Genomic DNA, 14,659 nt, shown 5'->3' on the forward strand with positions numbered 1-14,659 from the left:
GCCGCAGACAGAACATATCCTTGGGATCGATTTCATGAGCTCCCATAACCTTTCTTTTGACCCAGTTAACAAGTGTGTTTGGAAAATGGCAAAGGCAGCACGAGCATTGCGCAGGTCAAGGAGACACAGCCTGAGTAGGTGAGACACAGACAGAGTGAGAATTTGGTAATTTGGTGCAGTGAGGTAACCAGGAAAGGTAAGTGGTTAATCTAATTTTGCTGTTTTTCAGTTAAAAGTGCAGTGTAGATTAGTGTCTGATTGGCTGAAGCTGCCCCACCCTAATTGCTGAGAGGCAGTTATCTGGCAGTCACTTGAGGCCTGTTAAGGGGCACAAAGGTACACATTGTATTCTTCTCTTTGAAGTTTTCGTGTGAGTCATCCTAAAGTCTGTATAAAAGACAGACAGAAAGCGCACATTAGTAAGCATTGCGTTGGTCAAGGAGACACAGCTTGAGTGAGTGAGACACGGACAGAGTGAGAATTTGGTAATTTGGTGCAGTGAGGTAATTCGGTGAAGAGTGGGAGAAGTTGCTTTTTCCCGACTGTTTTGTTCTCTCTTTCTTTGGGCCTAATTTTGGGAGCCGTTCGGAGGAGGAGGAGCAGTCTCTGTGAGTATAAAAACTTAACGGTAACTTCCTGTTTTCCAGTTTTTTCCCCCGAAAGTGACGTCAGAGGGAAGCTGTGATCTGATTGGTTGATAGCAAATCTGCCCCAAATTTAAAAAAAAACCACAGCTAAACTCGTAAACTTAAATTAAACTAATTAATTAATTAGTGATGGCTGGTCAGGTGATGTGCTTGAGCTGCTTGATGTGGGAGCTGTTAGATCCCATTGCGAGCTGCAGCGACCACATCTGAAGTAAGTGTTGGCTGCTCGAAGAGCTCCGGCTCAGAGTTGATGAGCTGGAGTCTGAGCTTCAAACACTGAGGCACATCCGGGAGGGGGAGACTTACCTGGACACAGTGTTTCAGGAGGCAGTCACACCTGTCAGAGTAAGTAGTTTAAATCCTGCCAGTGGCCAGGGACAGCAGGGTGTGACTGCAAGTCAGGCAGGTAAAGGGAACCAGCAGTCAGGAACTTAGGAGGCTCAGCCCTTGACCCTGTCCAACAGGTATGAGGCACTTGCTCCCTGTGTGGATGGCGAACAGGGCTACAGGAAGGATGAGTCAGCTGACCGAGGCACCATGGTTCAGCAGGCCATTCAAGGGGAGGGAGTAAATAGGCAAGTTGTAGTTGTAGGGGATTCTATTATCAGGGGGATAGATAGTATCCTTTGTGAGCAGGATAAAGAGTCCCGCATGGTATGTTGCCTGCCGGTGCGAGGGTGCGGGACATCTCTGACCGGCTTGAAAGGATACTGGAGAGGGAGGGGGAGGATCCAGTTGTTGTGGTCCATGTCGGTACCAACAACACAGGCAAGTCTAGGAAAGAGGACCTGTTTAGAGATTATAAAGAGCTAGGATTCAAATGTAAAAAACGGTCCTCAAGGGTCATAATCTCGCGATTATTGCCCGAGCCACGTGCAAATTGGCATAGGGAGGCAAGAATAAGGGAAGTTAACAAGTGGTTGAAAGAGTGGTGTGGGAAAGAGGGGTTCCTTTTCATGGGACACTGGCATCAGTTTTGGGACAGGGGGGACCTATACCGTTGGGATGGTCTCCACCTGAAACGAGCTGGGACCAGTGTTCTGGCGAAAAGAGTAAATAGGGTGGTCAATAGGACTTTAAACTAAAGATTTGGGGGGGGGGGGGGGGGGGGGGGGGAAGGAAAAGTCAGGGAACCAAGAGGTGAAGTAATCAGTGGGAAGCGTAGCTGCTTCGGAATACAAAAAAGCACGAAAAGACAAAACTCAGGAGAGGTTACGATAGTCCCCATCCCACAAAATATGATACAGTGTATGGAAAGGCTCAGTAAACCAAGGTCCACCACACTAAGAAAACAAAAAGGGACGGTCAATAGAGAATTAAAGATGCTATATTTAAATGCGCGCAGTGTACGGAACAAGGTAGATGAGCTTGTGGCCCAGATTGTGACTGGCAGGAATGATGTGGTAAGCATCACAAAGACATGGTTGCAGGGGGTTCAGGACTGGCATTTAAACATCCAGGGATTCACAACCTATCGAAAAGACAGAGTGGTGGGCAGAGGGGGCGGGGTTGCCTTGTTAATTAGGAATGAAATTAAATCAATAGCACTAAACGACATAGGGTCAGAAGATGTGGAGTCTGTGTGGGTAGAGTTGAGGAACCACAAAGGCAAAAAAATCATAATGGGAGTTATGTACAGGCCTCCTAACAGTGGTCAGGACCGGGGGCACAAAATGCACCATGAAATAGAAAGTGCATGTCAGAAAGGCAAGGTCACAGTGATCACAGCAGCACGGTAGCATTGTGGATAGCACAATTGCTTCACAGCTCCAGGGTCCCAGGTTCGATTCCGGCTTGGGTCACTGTCTGTGCGGAATCTGCACATCCTCCCCGTGTGTGCGTGGGTTTCCTCCGGGTGCTCCGGTTTCCTCCCACAGTCCAAAGATGTGCAGGTTAAGTGGATTGGCCATGATAAATTGCCCTTAGTGTCCAAAATTGCCCTTAGTGTTGGGTGGGGTTACTGGGTTATGGGGATAGGGTGGAGGTGTTGACTTTGGGTAGGGTGCTCTTTCCAAGAGCCGGTGCACTCGATGGGCTGAATGGCCTCCTTCTGCACTGTAAATTCTATGATAATCTATGGGGGACTTCAATATGCAGGTGGACTGGATAAATAATGCTGCCAGTGGACCCAAGGAAAGGGAATTCATTGAATGTTTACAGGAGGGCTTTTTGGAACAGCTTGTGATGGAGCCCATGAGGGAACAGGCCATTCTGGACTTAGTGTTGTGTAATGAGCCAGACTTGATTAAAGATCTTAAAGTAAGGGAGCACTTAGGAGGCAGTGATCATAATATGGTCGAATTCAATCTCCAATTTGAAAGAAAGAAGGTAGAATCAGATGTTACAGTTAAATAAAGGTAACTACAGGGGCATGAGGGAGGAACTGACGAAAATCGATTGGGAGCAGAGCCTAGTGGGAAAGACAGTAGAACAGCAATGGCAGGAGTTTCTGGGAGTAATTGAGGACACAGTACAGAGGTTCATCCCAAAGAAAAGAAAGGTTATCAGAGGGGGGATTAGGCAGCCATGGCTGACAAAGGAAGTTAGGGAATGCATCAAAGCAAAAGAGAAAGCCTATAATGTGGCAAAGAGTAGTGGGAAGTCAGAAGATTGGGAAGGCTACAAAAACAAACAGAGGATAACAAAGAGAGAAATAAGGAAAGAGGATCAAATATGAAGGGAGGCTAGCCAGTAACATTAGGAATGATAGTAAAAGTTTCTTTAAATACATTAAAAACAAACGGGAGGCAAAAGTTGACATTGGGCCGCTCCAAAATGACGCTGGTAATCTAGTGATGGGAGACATGGAAATAGCTGAGGAACTAAATAAGTACTTTGCGTCAGTCTTCACAGTAGAAGACATGAGTAATATCCCAACAATTCCGGAGAGTCAGGGGGCAGAGTTGAATATGGTAGCCATCACGAAGGAGAAAGTACTAGAGAAACTAAGAGGTCTAAAAATTGATAAATCTCCGGGCCCAGATGGGCTACATCCTAGAGTTCTAAAGGAGATAGCTGAAGAAATAGTGGAGGCGTTAGTTATGATCTTTCAAAAGTCACTGGAGTCAGGGAAAGTCCCAGAGGATTGAAAAATCGCTGTTGTAACCCCCCTGTTCAAGAAGGGAACAAGGAAAAAGATGGAAAATTATAGGCCAATTAGCCTAACTCGGTTGTTGGCAAGATTCTAGAATCCATTGTTAAGGATGAGATTTCTAAATTCTTGGAAGTGCAGGGTCGGATTAGGACAAGTCAGCATGGATTTAGTAAGGGGAGATCGTGCCTGACAAACCTGTTAGAGTTCTTTGAAGAGATAACAAATAGGTTAGACCAAGGAGAGCCAATGGATGTTATCTATCTTGACTTCCAAAAGGCCTTTGATAAGGTACCTCACGGGAGACTGCTGAGTAAAATAAGGGCCCATGGTATTCGAGGCAAGGTACTAACATGGATTGACGATTGGCTGTCAGGCAGAAGGCAGAGTTGGGATAAAAGGTTCTTTTTCGGAATGGCAACCGGTGACGAGTGGTGTCCCGCAGGGTTCAGTGTTGGGGCCACAGCTGTTCTCTTTATATGTTAACAATCTAGATGACGGGACTGGGGGCATTCTGGCTAAGTTTGCCGATGATACAAAGATAGGTGGAGGGGCAGGTAGTATGGAGGAGGTGGGGAAGCTGCAGAAAGATTTAGACAGTTTAGGAGAGTGGTCCAAGAAATGGCTGATGAAATTCAACGTGGGCAAGTGCGAGGTCTTGCACTTTGGAAAAAAGAATAGAGGCGTGGACTATTTTCTAAACGGTGATAAAATTCATAATGCTGACGTGCAAAGGGACTTGGGAGTCCTAGTCCAGGATTCTCTAAAGGTAAACTTGCAGGTTGAGTCCGTAATTAAGAAAGCAAATGCAATGTTGTCATTCATCTCAAGAGGCTTGGAATATAAAAGCAGGGATGTACTTCTGAAGCTTTATAAAGCATTAGTTAGGCCCCATTTTGAATACTGTGAGCAATTTTGGGCCCCACCTCAGAAGGACATACTGGCACTGGAGCGGGTCCAGCGGAGATTCACACGGATGATCCCAGGAATGGTAGGCCTAACATACGATGAACGTCTGAGGATCCTGGGATTATATTCATTGGAGTTTAGGAGGTTGAGGGGAGATCTAATAGAAACTTACAAGATAATGAATGGCTTAGATAGGGTGGATGTAGGGAAGTTGTTTCCATTAGCAGGGGAGACTAGGACCCGGGAGCACAGCCTTAGAATAAAAGGGAGTCACTTTAGAACAGAGATGAGGAGAAATATCTTCAGCCAGAGAGTGGTGGGTCTGTGGAATTTACTGCCACAGAGGGCGGTGGAGGCTGGGACGTTGAGTGTCTTTAAGACAGAAGTTGATAAATTCTTGATTTCTCGAGGAATTAAGGGCTATGGAGAGAGAGCGGGTAAATGGAGTTAAAATCAGCCATGATTGAATGGTGGAGTGGACTCGATGGGCCAAATGGCCTTACTTCCGCTCCTATGTCTTATGGTCTTATGGAGCCCCCGCCACGCTCACAGTAGGAGAGTACGTAAACAGGATTAGCTCAGTAGGAGACTTCTGGTTCGACACTCGAGCCATTAGTGCAGACAAACAGATTAGGGCAGTCCTGCAGGAACATAAAGCAGCATTTGCACAGCACAAGCACGACTGTGGCAATTTGGCTGGCTTTGTGAACATTACAGGTCCCGACCCCAAACCCCAGAAGCAGTAGGAATTTCCCCAGGAAGCAGAGGGAGAAATCTCCAAAGTAATAAGAGAGTTTGTTGGATCAAGGCGTACTCAGATCAGTAGCCTACACAAACAACGCACCAATTTGGTCAGTCAGGAAACCGGATGTAACCCCAGCAGCAGCCCCCACTGCAGCCACGAGTCTCGAGACCATGCTCAAACAGGGACTCCAGTCAAATTTTTTTTCAGTTTTGGACATTAGTAATGGCTTTTGGTCCATTCCATTGGCTAAAGCATGCCAGTACAAATTCGCCTTTAAATTCCAAGGGTAACAGTACACGTGGACGTGCCTTCCACAAGACTTCCACAATTCCCCCTCCATTTTCCACCGACAGCTGGCAAATGGTTTAGCAAACTTTTCCTGCCCCGATTGTCTGGTCCAGTATGTAGACGACTTGTTACTACAGACAGACACAAAGGGAGAGCACATTTCGCTTCTTGCCGAGCTCCCAGCACTCCTAAAAGAAATTGGTTGTAAAGTCAAACCCAAGAAGGCCCAGATTCTGAAAGAAAAAGTGATTTACTTAAGAACGATGATCACTCATGGTAAACGCGAGATCAAGCAAAAGAGAATTGACTCGATCGTCAAATTGCCCCTTCCCCACAATGTCTCAGCCCTCCGGTCATTTTTAGGACTGGTTGGCTACTGATGAAACCACGTTGATGGTTTCGCCACTAAAGCAGCGCCCCTTTACGAACTTCTCAAGAAGCAGGCACCTTGGGAATGGCTTCCACAGCATACAGATGCCGTGGATACTTTAAAAAGAGCACTCAGCACAGCCACCGCACTACAGGTCCCAGATCCACATTCCCCATACGCAATCGAAGTTGCAAGCTCCGACCGAACCCTTTCGGCCATGCTCCTCCAGGAACGCCATGACCAATTACGCCCCGTAGCAAAAGCCTCACGCGTGTTAGACCCTGTAGAGCAAGGATTTTCTGCCTGTGAAAGGCACCTGCTTGCAGTTTTTTGGGCAGTGCAATACTTTGTCTACATTACAGGACTCAACCCCATCACCATCCTCACAGAACACACACCGACACAGCTATTGTTAGACGGCCAACTTAAGGATGGCACAGTCAGCCAAATCCGCGCAGCCCGTTGGACCCTTCTTTTACAGGGACGGGACATCACAGTAAAGCGAACCAAGACCCACACCTTCCTTGCCGATAATTTGCAGTATGCAGGCACCCCTCATGAATGTGAGATCATCACCGCAAAACAAAACTAGTACACCCCAGAGACCCCAGCCCACAGACATGTGAGCACCCCTGAAGATTTTTGTGGACAGCTCATCCACAGTGCTAAATGGAGAGAGAATTACCGGTTGCGGTATATATGTAGCGGACGCGCCCTAGATGAAATTTCATTAAAGTTGCCAGGACACTTAGGCTCGCAGACAGCAGAGCTGGCAGCAATTGCAAAGATTGTAGACCACCCAGACTCGTTCCCGACCCCAGCAGACATCTATTCAAACAGCTTGTATGTCTGTAATAGTTTGACAGAGTTCCTACTCTGAGAAACAAAAGGATTTGTTTCCACGGACGGTAAACCCCTACCCTCAGCCCCATTACTCCACCATATCTTAGAGACAGCGAAGGATCGAAAATATGGAATAATTAAGGTTCATAGTCATCACCGTTCTTCCCTCCCCTGGTAACGTTAAAGCAGACGCCCTAGCGAAGGCAGGCTCCAGGCATGGTTATTTTTGGAACCCCCCCGAAGGCACCCCAGTACACGCAGTTCAGGTCTCACAGACCAACATTCAGGATTTAGCAAAGGCACAGAAAGAGGACGAGAAACTATGGGAAGTTTTAAAAAGAATCTTCCCAGCCCCGTACGACAAGTTTAAAAACGCAATCACCACACACGATGGTGTGATTTTAAAGGATGGCATTTATATAGTTTCCAGCCAGGACAGGAACCAGATAATTTGTCAGTTCCATGATAATCATGGACACCAAGGAATTGAACCCACCCTAGCCCTTCTCAGACCACCTTGTTGGTGGCCTGATTTAAAAACCGATGTCACACACTACATTGAGAATCGCTTAATCTGTGCCCAGAACAATCCAGACAGATATGTAAAAAAGGCTCAACTTAGCCATACCCGCCCAGTTAATGGACCCTAGACAAATCTCCAGATAGATGAGATAGGACCCCTACCCCCGTGCAGAAATGGTTACAAGCATGTGTTGGTGGTCATAGACACCTTCACAAAATGGGTGGAAGCCTTTCCATCACAAACTAATATGGCCAAGACAACGGCTAAAATATTAACACACCACATCTTTACAAGATGGGGCCTCCCACGCAGTATAGAATCCGATCAAGGCTCCCATTTCACCGGACGTGTAAAGGAAAACGTCCTCACGATTTTCAGCATGAGACAAAAGTTCCATATCGCATACCAACCCCAGTCAAGTGGTATTGTAGAACGAATGAATAGGACATTGAAAGCCACCCTCAGGAAAATGGTACAGCAAAATAACAGCACCTGGGATTCAGTACTCCCATTTGCTTTAATGTTTTTAAGAAACACGGTATCCACGTCCACAGGATACACCCCCCACACCCTCATGACCGGACGCCCCATGAAAGGCACTGAGTATTTATTAGGATTGGATTTGGCCAGCCCTGCAGTTACAGCCCTCGCGCATGAAAATGCGGTTAAACAACTGATACAGAACATAAAGGCAGCCCAACTTGCTGCAGCAGTGAGACTTGGAACCAGGAAGAAACAGAGCAAGGCTTGTTTCGACAAAACGGTACACGCCACTGAGTTTACAGTAGGGCAACAAGTCATGCTTTCCATTTACAACCCCAGTTCATTCCTTTCCCCCAAATTTCCCGGACCGTACTCCATTTCGGACAAAGTCAGCCCCTCAAAATAACCTATCCAAATGGCAAGTCTGCGTGGTTTCATATAAACCAGTTCAAGGCTTACGTCTCGCAGAATAACCACACACACCACATCCTGCTCGCAGCAGCAGACGAGCACGCCCCGCCCACCGATGACGTACTCCTACCCTCCCCCAACTGCTCCAGCCCGTCCGCCGACACGACTTCAACTCCGCCTCCAGAGGCATGGCTCCGCCTCTCCTTTCCCTCAACCAGCAGCAGCAGTGATAGCGATCACAATGACGACAGCCACAGCACATCAAAGAGTATAGAGGGTAGGCAGGAAAGTGGCGTTGAAGCCACGATCAGATCAGCCATGGTTTTCTTGAATTACAAATAAGGCTTCAAGGGCCAAATGGGCTTCTCCTGTTCGTAATATGTATGTTCATAAAAGATCAGTCTGGTATATTGCACTACCGACCCAGGCAAATCACATTTTTTTAAACCCAGATTTTCAAGGCACAAAGATGTTCTCTCTTCTTCTTCCGCATTTGACATAATACCAAAAATGTCCGTTATCCCTTTCATTGTCCCCTTCATTTCAAAACTACTGTCTGCACCCTTTCCTCCAAAGACTCATCGTGGATGCCCTCAGTCCTGACTAACACTGAAAAAGAATCATAATAATGCCTTAAAAATTATAAAATAACTTACTTGTCTATAAAGTCATCACTGTTTCTTGTTCTTGGAATGTTATCTGCATGACGAAGCAACCAGATAATTTCATCACGTGCAAAAGATAGAGCCATGAAGACAAAGAGTGCCTAGAGAGAGAGAGAGAGAGAGAGAGAGTCCAAATTACAAGTCACAAGAAATAACAGATTCCCTTCTGCTGGTTTGGAATTTTATTAGTAGGCAATTTAAAATTGAGTCAACAAATTTGTTGTGATGTGAATAATTGGTTGGGAATGTTAGCTAGATTGCCGGAATTATCCAATTTATCCATTCTCCTGCCTTCTCCCCATAACCCCCGATTCCCTTATATTTTTAATAAATATAAATATAGAGTATACAATTCTTTTTTCCAATTAAGGGGCAATTTAGCATGGCCAATCCACCTACCTGCACATCTTTGGGTTGTGGGGACGAAACTCACGCAAACTCCACACAGACAGTGACTCAGAGTCGGGATCGAACCTGGGACCTTGGCGCATTGAGGCTGCAGAACTAACCACTGCGCCACTGTGCTGCACCCTGATCCCCTTATTAATCAAGAACCTATCTATCTCAGTCTTTTTTTAAAATATGTTTATTCAAAGTTTTTCCAACAAAGATTTTCAACCAGTTAAACCACCCCCACCGTAACAGAAAAGAAAAAGACAAAAAAGCAAAACAAAACATAAACATATCCAGCAAACATAGTACAGAACTTATACAATGGGTTTCTCCCGCACATATTAAGCCTCCCTATGTTTGTACAAATACTACCGGGGAAAAAAACCTCCCCCACCCACCCAAATATCCCCCCCCCGAAAGAAATACCCCCCCTCCCCGGGTTGCTGCTGCTGCTGACCAAGCTCCTTCTAGCGCTCTGCGAGATAGTCAAGGAACGGTTGCCACCGCCTGAAGAACCCCTGCGCAGACCCTCTCAGGGCAAACTTTATCCTCTCTAGCTTAATGAACCCTGCCATGTCATTGATCCAGGCTTCCACACTGGGGGGCTTCGCGTCCTTCCATAATAGCAAGATCCTCCGCCGGGCTACCAGGGACGCAAAGGCCAGAATGCCGGCCTCTTTCGCCTCCTGCACTCCCGGCTAGTCCGCCACCCCAAATAATGCCAGCCCCCAACTTGGTTTGACCTGGACTTTCACCACCTTGGACATAGTCCTCGTGAAACCCCTCCAGAACCCTTCCAGTGCCGGGCACGACCAAAACATGTGGACGTGATTCGCCGGGCTTCCCGAGCACCTCCCACATCTGTCCTCCACCCCAAAGAATCTACTCAGCCTCGCCCCCGTCATATGCGTTCTGTGAACAACCTTAAATTGTATCAGGCTGAGCCTGGCACATGAGGAAGAGGAATTAACCCTACTCAGGGCATCCGCCCATAGACCCTCTTCAATCTCCTCCCCCAACTCCTCCTTCCACTTGCCCTACAGCTCCTCTACCAAAGCCTCCCCCCTCTTCTTTCATCTCCTGGTATATCGCCGAAACTTTGCCCTATCCGACCCATACACCCGAAATCACCCTGTCCTGGATCCGCTGTGCCGGGAGCGACGGGAATTCCCTCACCTGCCGCCTCACAAACGCCCTCACTTGCACATACCTGAACGCATTTCCCGGGGGTAACCTGAACCTCTCCTCCAGCGCCCCGAGGCTCGCAAACGTCCCGTCTATAAACAGGTCCCCCATTCTTCTGATCCCTGCCCGATGCCAGCTCCAAAACCCCCCATCCATCCTCCCTGGGACGAACCGGTCGTTCTCCCGGATCAGGGACCACACCGAGGCACCCATCTCACCCCTATTGCCCCCAGATTTTTAGCGTTTCCGCCACTACCGGACTCGTGGTGTACCTTGTCGGCGAGAGCGGCAGCGGTGCTGTCACCAGCGCCCTCAGGCTCGTTCCTTTGCAAGACGCCATCTCCAACCTCTTCCTTGCCGTCCCCTCTCCCTCCATCACCCACTTACGGATCATCGCTACATTGGCTGCCCAATAATAGCCCTCCAGATTTGGCAACGCCAGCCCTCCCTGTCCCTACTACGCTCCAGAAACCCCCTCCTTACCCTCGGGGTCTTGTTTGCCCACACAAAGCCCATAATGCTCCTACCTACCCGCTTAAAAAAGGCCTTGGTAATCCTAATAGGAAGGCACTGGAACACGAAAAGAAACCTCGGGAGGACCGTCATTTTAATTGACTGTACCCTGCCCGCTAGCGAGAGTGGCAACACATCCCATCGTTTGAGGTCCTCCTCCATCTGTTCCACCAGCCGCGTCAAATTAAGTTTGTGCAGGGCCCCCCAGCTCCTAGCTACCTGGATCCCCGAGTACCGAAAGCTCCTTTCCGCCCTCCTCAACGGTAGGTTGTCTATCCCTCTTCCCTGGTCCCCTAGATGCACCACAAAGAGCTCACCTTTCCCTACCCTGAGCTTATAGCCCGAAAAGTCCCCAAACTCCCTTAGGATCTGCATGACCTCCACAATCCCCTTCACTGGATCTGCCACGTACAGCAACAGGTCGTCCGCATACAGTGACACCCGGTGCTCCTCTCCCCCTAGGACAACCCCCCTCCATTTCCTGGACTCCCTTAATGCCATGGCCAAAGGCTCAATTGCTAATGCAAACAACAGGGGGGACAGGGGGCACCCCTGCCTTGTCCCTCGATACAGCCGAAAATACTCCGACCTCCGCCGATTCGTAGCCACACTCGCCACCGGGGCTCTCTATAGAAGCTTAACCCAACTAATAAACCCCTCCCCAAACCCAAACCTCCGCAACACTTCCCAGAGATACTCCCACTCCACCCGGTCAAAGGCCTCCTCCGCGTCCATAGCTGCCACTATCTCTGCCTCTCCCTCCACCGATGGCATCATAATCACGTTAAGGAGCCTCCGCACATTGGTGTTTAGCCACCTGCCCTTCACAAATCCCGTCTGGTCCTCATGAATCACCCCCAGGACACAGTACTCATTTCTCATAGCCAGCACTTTTGCCAGCAGTTTAGCGTCCACATTGAGGAGCGAGATCGGTCTCTATGAACCACATTGCAGTGGGTCCTTGTCCCGCTTCAGGATCAGAGAAATCAGCGCTCCGGGCATTGTCGGGGGCAGGGTCCCGTTCCCCCCCCGCCCCCCCTCCCTTGCCTCATTGAAAGTCCTCACCAGCAACGGGGTTAACAGGTCCGCATACTTCCTGTAAAACTCAACCAGGAACCCATCTGGCCCCGGGGCCTTCCCCGCCTGCATGTTCCCCAGTCCTTTAACCAGCTCCTCCAACACAATTGGCGCCCCAAACCAGCCACCCCCTGCTCCTCCACCCTCGGGTACCTCAGTTGATCAAGAAACCTTTGCATCCCCTCTTCCCCCACTGGGGGCTGAGATCTGTACAGCTCCTCATAGAAGTCCTTAAATGCCTCATTTACTTTCACCGCACTCCGCACCGTAGTTCCCCTGCTATCCTTGACTCCACCTATCTCCCTCACTGCCATTCTCTTACGGAGCGGATGTGCCAGCATCCGGCTCGCCTTCTCCCCATAGTCGTACGTCGCCCCCTGTGCCTTCCTCCACTGTGCCTCTGCCTTCCCCGTGGTCAACAGGTCGAATTCCGTCTGGAGACTTCGCCGCTCCCTAAGTAGTCCCTCCTCGGGGGCCTCTGCATATCTCCTGTCCACCCTTAGGATCTCTCCCACTAACCTCTCCCTTTCCCTGCCCTCTCTCTTCTCCCTGTGAGCCCTGATGGAGATGAACTCTCCCCTGACCACCGCCTTCAGCACCTCCCACACTACCCCCACCTGCACCTCCCCATTGTCGTTGGCCTCCAAATACCTTTCAATACACCCCCGCACACCTCCTCATCCGCCAGTAATCCCACATCCAGACGCCACAGCGGGCGTTGGTCCCTCTCCTCTCCTAACTCCAGCTCCACCCAGTGCGGGCCGTGGTCTGAGATGGCTATGGCAGAGTACTCCGTTCCCTCCACTTTCGGAATCAGCGCCCTGCTCAAAACAAATAAATCTATCCGGGAGTAGGCTCTGTGCACGTGAGAAAAAAAAAAAAGAAAATTCCCTGGCCAAGGGCCTAGCAAATCTCCACGGAGCTACTCCCTCCATCTGGTCCATAAACCCCTAAGCATCTTGGCCGCAGCCGGCCTCTTCCCCGTCCTAGATCTGGAGCGATCTAATGCTGGGTCCAGCACTGTGTTGAAATCCACCCCCATTATCAAGCTTCCTGCCTCCAGATCCGGAATCCGCCCCAACATGCGCTTCATAAATCCAGCATCATCCCAGTTCGGGGCGTAGACATTCACCAATACCACCCACACCCCCTGTAGCCTACCGCTCACCATCACGTATCGACCCCCATTATCCACTACAATATTCTTGGCCTCAAACGACACCCGCTTCCCCACCAGTATTGCCACCCCTCTGTTCTTTGCATCCAGCCCCGAATGGAATACCTGTCCTACCCATCCCTTTCGTAACCTGACCTGGTCTGACACCTTCAAATGTATCTCCTGAAGCATGACCACGTCTGCCTTCAGTCCCTTTAAGTGCGCGGACACTCGGGCCCTCTTAACCGGCCCATTAAGGCCCCTCACATTCCACGTTATCAGCCGGATAGGGGGGCTTCCCACCCCCCACCGGCTAGCCATCTCCTTTTATGGGCCAGTCCCGTGCCCACGCCTCACACACCCTCCAGTCCCCCAGGCTGGGGACCCCCGTCCCGACCACCTCTTCTGTTTCCAGTTCCCCATCGGCCAATGCAGCAGCAACCCAATATCCACACCCCCCCTCCCCCCCGCTAGACCCACGTCTAGCTCTTTTGCTCCCTCCATAACACTCCCGTAAGTCAGCTGATTTCTGCTGACCCCTGCTCCCCCCCCCCCCGTGTGGGAATCCCCCCATCCCATCCTCCCCAGCAGTCAGTGAGCGCTCCTCCACCCCCCACCCCACCCCCCTCCGTCTTTCCCTAGCACGGGAAAAAGCCCGCGCTTTCCTAAGCCGGCCCCGCCCCCTCTGGCGCAGCTCCTTTTGCAGCCTTATCCCAATTCCCCCATCCCCGGGCCTCCCCTCCCTCCAGCACCAACGCCCACATTCGCTCACAATCTCCCCATCAGATCTCTTCCCCCCCATCCCCATCCATCACCCAACCCGTGGAACATTCCCGACGCATAGTTAAAACCCTGTATACATCCGACATCCCCCCCACAACCACAGACCCTCAGTTTGAGTCCAACTTTTCAGTTTGTATAAAGGTCCAAGCCTCCTCGGGTGTTTCAAAGTAGTGGTGTCGATCCTGAAACGTGACCCACAATCGCGCTGGCTGCAGCATTCCGAACCTCACCCCTTTCCGATGGAGCACCGCCTTGGCCCGATTAAACCCAGCTCTCTTCTTTGCCACCTCCGCGCTCCAGTCCTGGTAGATTCGGATCTCCGCATTCTCCCACCTGCTGCTCCGCTCCTTCTTGGCCCATCTCAAGACACACTCTCTATCCACTAGACGGTGAAACCTCACCACCACCGCCCATGGCGACTCATTGGCCTTGGGTCTCCTCGCCAGGACCCGATGAGCCCCATCCAGCTCCAGGGGACACGGAAAGGCCCCCGCTCCCATCAGCGAATTGAGCATCGTGCTCACATATGCTCCAGCATCGGCCCCCTCCACTCCTTCAGGGAGACCCAGAATCCGAA

General features: G+C 50.0%; 1 protein-coding gene across 9 annotated transcripts in view; it reads right to left on the reverse strand.

Annotated features, from left to right (window-relative positions):
• nckap1 (NCK-associated protein 1) overlaps positions 1–14,659 on the reverse strand; it is a 351,428-nt gene that overhangs the window by 180,843 nt on the left and 155,926 nt on the right. For all 9 annotated transcript variants that reach the window (XM_072477663.1, XM_072477668.1, XM_072477677.1 and 6 more), the window contains one exon: positions 8,967–9,076. In XM_072477663.1, the coding sequence (XP_072333764.1) occupies positions 8,967–9,076 (110 nt within the window). The remainder of the gene's footprint in view (positions 1–8,966; positions 9,077–14,659) is intronic.

The sequence above is a fragment of the Scyliorhinus torazame genome, chromosome 2 (assembly GCF_047496885.1).
Source record: "Scyliorhinus torazame isolate Kashiwa2021f chromosome 2, sScyTor2.1, whole genome shotgun sequence".
Lineage (NCBI taxonomy): Eukaryota > Metazoa > Chordata > Chondrichthyes > Carcharhiniformes > Scyliorhinidae > Scyliorhinus > Scyliorhinus torazame.